Genomic DNA, 3,132 nt, shown 5'->3' with positions numbered 1-3,132 from the left:
ATGAGCAGCGCTCCGGCGCCAGGAACGGCGGCCGCCTGCCTCACGCTCTGGGATGAGGAGGGCTTCCAGGGTCGCCGCTGCCGGCTGCTGAGTGACTGCGCGAACATCTCCGAGCGCGGAGGCCTGCGCCGGGTGCGCTCTGTCAAGGTGGAAAACGGCGCGTACGTGATCGCCTGGATGAGGCTGGGCTGGGTTGGGGGGCTCTGGGATCCCCTAGCTCCAAACCTAAGACCTTGTCTCTCAGCCCTCCGTTTCCTGGCCTGTAAGCCCTTCCTGCTAGAAGCCTACCAACACAGCAAACCCCTTGGCCTCCCCCAAATCTCCCGCCACTGCAAGACAAACCATAAGAAAGAATGTATCCTTGTGTGCGCTAAAAGGATAAAGGTGAAAAGCGACCCTTTGTGCGAGGGGGAGGGGGAGCTGTGGGGCCAGCCTGAGTTCCCAGTGTAATGTCTTCTCCAAAGTTTTTCTCTATACAAAGGTAGATGGCTCTGTATTTCGTTTAACAAACAAACAAAACAAACAGCCAAATCTCTTTTGCTGGCTCCACCCTGGTCTCCTAGTGCCGGGGGCCCTCGGAAGGACTGATTGTTGTTATCACAGGTTGCTACCACAGATTGGGGGAGGATGGGGGCATTCCTATACCTACTTTTGCAGGCATCTACGTTTTTGGTGTAGAATGGGTTGGTCTGGTGATTGTGGTAAGATGGGAAATTCTATCCACCCTAGGGGTACTGAGCTGGAAGCCTGGATGCTTCAAACCCTGGTTAGCAGCCTGTTTAGGGTCTCTCGCTTCTAGAGGGGCTGGTTCGCATGCAGTGGGTATGTCAGGAAAGGGTTTGGGGTTAGAGGAAAAGATCAATTTCTCATTCTTCTGAATCACAGCAAGCAAGGGGGAGGTGGAGGAGGAGGAGGAAATAGTGCCACTGGGGCAGGTGCCTCCCAGCTTCCTTTATCTTTCCCCAGTTGGGTGGCCTATGAGTACCCTGATTTCCAGGGACAACAATTCATTCTGGAGAAGGGTGACTATCCTCGCTGGAGTGCCTGGAGCGGCAGTGGCGGCCACCACAGCGACCAGCTTCTCTCCTTCCGGCCAGTGCTCTGTGCGGTGAGCCCAGCCCTCCCCCCTTTCCCGCCCCGCTTCTGTCTCCTAGCTTCTAGTTCCAGGTCCTGATCCCATCGTGGCTGCTCCTACTCACTGTATGTGGGGGGATGGGGGGGTGTAAACACAACTCTTAGATGAGTGCTAGTGGCATTACTTTCCAGAACCAGAGGGCTCTCCATAAATTTGGATTGTAGGTCTAAGCCGGGCGCTGGAGATCAGCACCACGGACAGCGCCAAGACCATCAGGGCCAGAGCACTCATGGGGTTCCTCACATCTAGTTGTGGGCGAGAGTGAGAGTGTGCCTCTGTCATCACACAGCCTTGTGAGGTCTGGGTGGCTGCTATTAGCCTTATAAACATGTGAAAATGAGACTCAGAGGGGCAAAGTGACTTGCCCCGGGTCCCTAGGGTTAGCATGAAGATGAGACTAGGACTCAATCCAGGGATCAAGGCTTAGTAGGGTCAGTCTGTGCGTGTGTGTGTGTGTGTGTGTGTGTGTGTGTGTATGGTGGGAACAGGGTTGGTAATAAGTCAAATACAATAAAGGGAAGGATCTCACTTCTTATTTTTTCTGACTTAGGAACCGTACTAGTGAGGCGTGGGGCTGGAAGGTAGCAGGAAGAGAGCAGGTGCTGACTCAGCTAAGCATCTCCATTCCAGGGGGCCAATGAGCCCTTCCAGAGAAAGGACCTACACTGTGGAAGCCCAGAGCCAACCAACACTGATGTCTTGGCCTATCTGTTCTGACTCTGCCATCCAACACCCCTTAGCTGGGTCTTAGCCAGTCAGAGGCTGCCCAGGGTTCTGGGCAGGGGATTGGTAGTCAATAAGGTCCTTAGGGAAACTGTCTTGGTTAGTAGACCAAATTTCTCTTAAGACCTCTGATTTTTCTCATGAAAAACAGGTCAATGTCACAGGATACTTTCTAGCCCTGACCTGGAAGCGTCTCTGGGACCCCAGCCCTCCAGGCACATCACCTCAACTCAAGGCCATAGAAGGGACCTCAGAGATTGGTGATCTCTGGGCAACCCAGCCTCTCAGTCTGCTAGGAAGCTAATGGAGCAAATTCTAGGAGTGTTTGTAGAGGCTAAGTGCATGCACACCTTGTGTTGGGTGGTGGCATGGAGAGTGGGGGTTGAGAATGTATTCATTAACACCTCTTTGGAGGGCTTCACTCCTACCTTTCTGTGCCTCAGAACCACGGTGACAGCCATGTGACACTGTTTGAAGGGGAAAACTTCCAGGGCAGCAAGTTTGAACTCAGTGATGACTATCCATCCCTGCCCTCCATGGGTTGGGCCAGCAAGGATGTGGGTTCACTCAAAGTCAGCTCTGGAGCGTGAGTCCTGGGACTGGAACAGGGGAGATGAGAAGAACAGGGGGGGCAGTGGGACCAGGGGGGAGGGGGAGGAAAGGTGATGGGCACGCTGAAAGACATAGTAAGAGAGATGTTGGAGACTGGAGGACAGAGGGAAGTGAGGTGATGGGAGGAGACTCAGAGGCAAGGAGAAGGAAGTAAGATGGTGGAGACAGTCTGGGAGGGAGGGGGCAGGTTACAGGAGAAAAGGGGTCAGGGAAACAGTATGGGGATATCAGAAGGGATCGAAAACTTAGGTGAGGGGGCAGTGTAGAATGGAATAGGAGACAAGGTAAGGAAGGTGACAGGAAGATGTGGAGCAGGGAGAAGGGCACGGAGAGGTCTATGTAGGAAACACTGAAGCAATGGTTTCGGAGCTGGGGGTCGGGACCTGAGAAAGGAGAACTACTAACCAAAGACATTGGTGGGCCTGGTGGCAGAGCCTACTTACCACCCCTCTGCCCTCTCTGGTCTAGGTGGGTGGCCTACCAGTACCCAGGCTACCGGGGCTACCAGTATGTATTGGAGCGGGACCGGCACAGTGGGGAGTTCCGTACCTACAGCGAATTTGGCACACAGGCCCACACTGGGCAGCTGCAGTCCATTAGACGAGTCCAGCAATAAGCCCCATGTGCCCCATAAGAACCCTCAATAAAGCCTCCTGAAGCTG

At 54.0% G+C, this 3,132-nt stretch overlaps 1 protein-coding gene across 1 annotated transcript; it reads left to right on the top strand.

Moving 5' to 3' along the window:
• On the top strand, positions 1–3,132 carry CRYBA2 (crystallin beta A2). The gene is made up of 4 exons (XM_090268974.1): positions 1–161; positions 967–1,108; positions 2,302–2,444; positions 2,939–3,132. Exons 1-4 carry the CDS (start codon positions 1–3, stop codon positions 3,084–3,086), a joined length of 594 nt encoding a protein of 197 aa, XP_090125100.1. The 3' UTR covers positions 3,087–3,132.

The sequence above is a fragment of the Furipterus horrens genome, unplaced genomic scaffold (assembly GCF_987537825.1).
Source record: "Furipterus horrens unplaced genomic scaffold, mFurHor1.1.pri manual_scaffold_1, whole genome shotgun sequence".
Classification (NCBI taxonomy): domain Eukaryota; kingdom Metazoa; phylum Chordata; class Mammalia; order Chiroptera; family Furipteridae; genus Furipterus; species Furipterus horrens.
Note: the sequence above shows the minus strand (reverse complement) of the source record. Positions and strands in the feature narration are given on the sequence as shown.

What these genes read in the sequence shown, in the direction of transcription:
- CRYBA2 (XM_090268974.1), top strand. Translation starts at nt 1, where the DNA reads ATGAGCAGCGCTCCGGCGCCAGGAACGGCGGCCGCCTGCCTCACGCTC. An exon ending in TCCGGCCAGTGCTCTGTGCG is followed by an intron (nt 1,109 to 2,301) that starts GTGAGCCCAGCC and finishes TCTGTGCCTCAG; the next exon opens with AACCACGGTGACAGCCATGT. An exon ending in CTCAAAGTCAGCTCTGGAGC is followed by an intron (nt 2,445 to 2,938) that starts GTGAGTCCTGGG and finishes TCTCTGGTCTAG; the next exon opens with GTGGGTGGCCTACCAGTACC.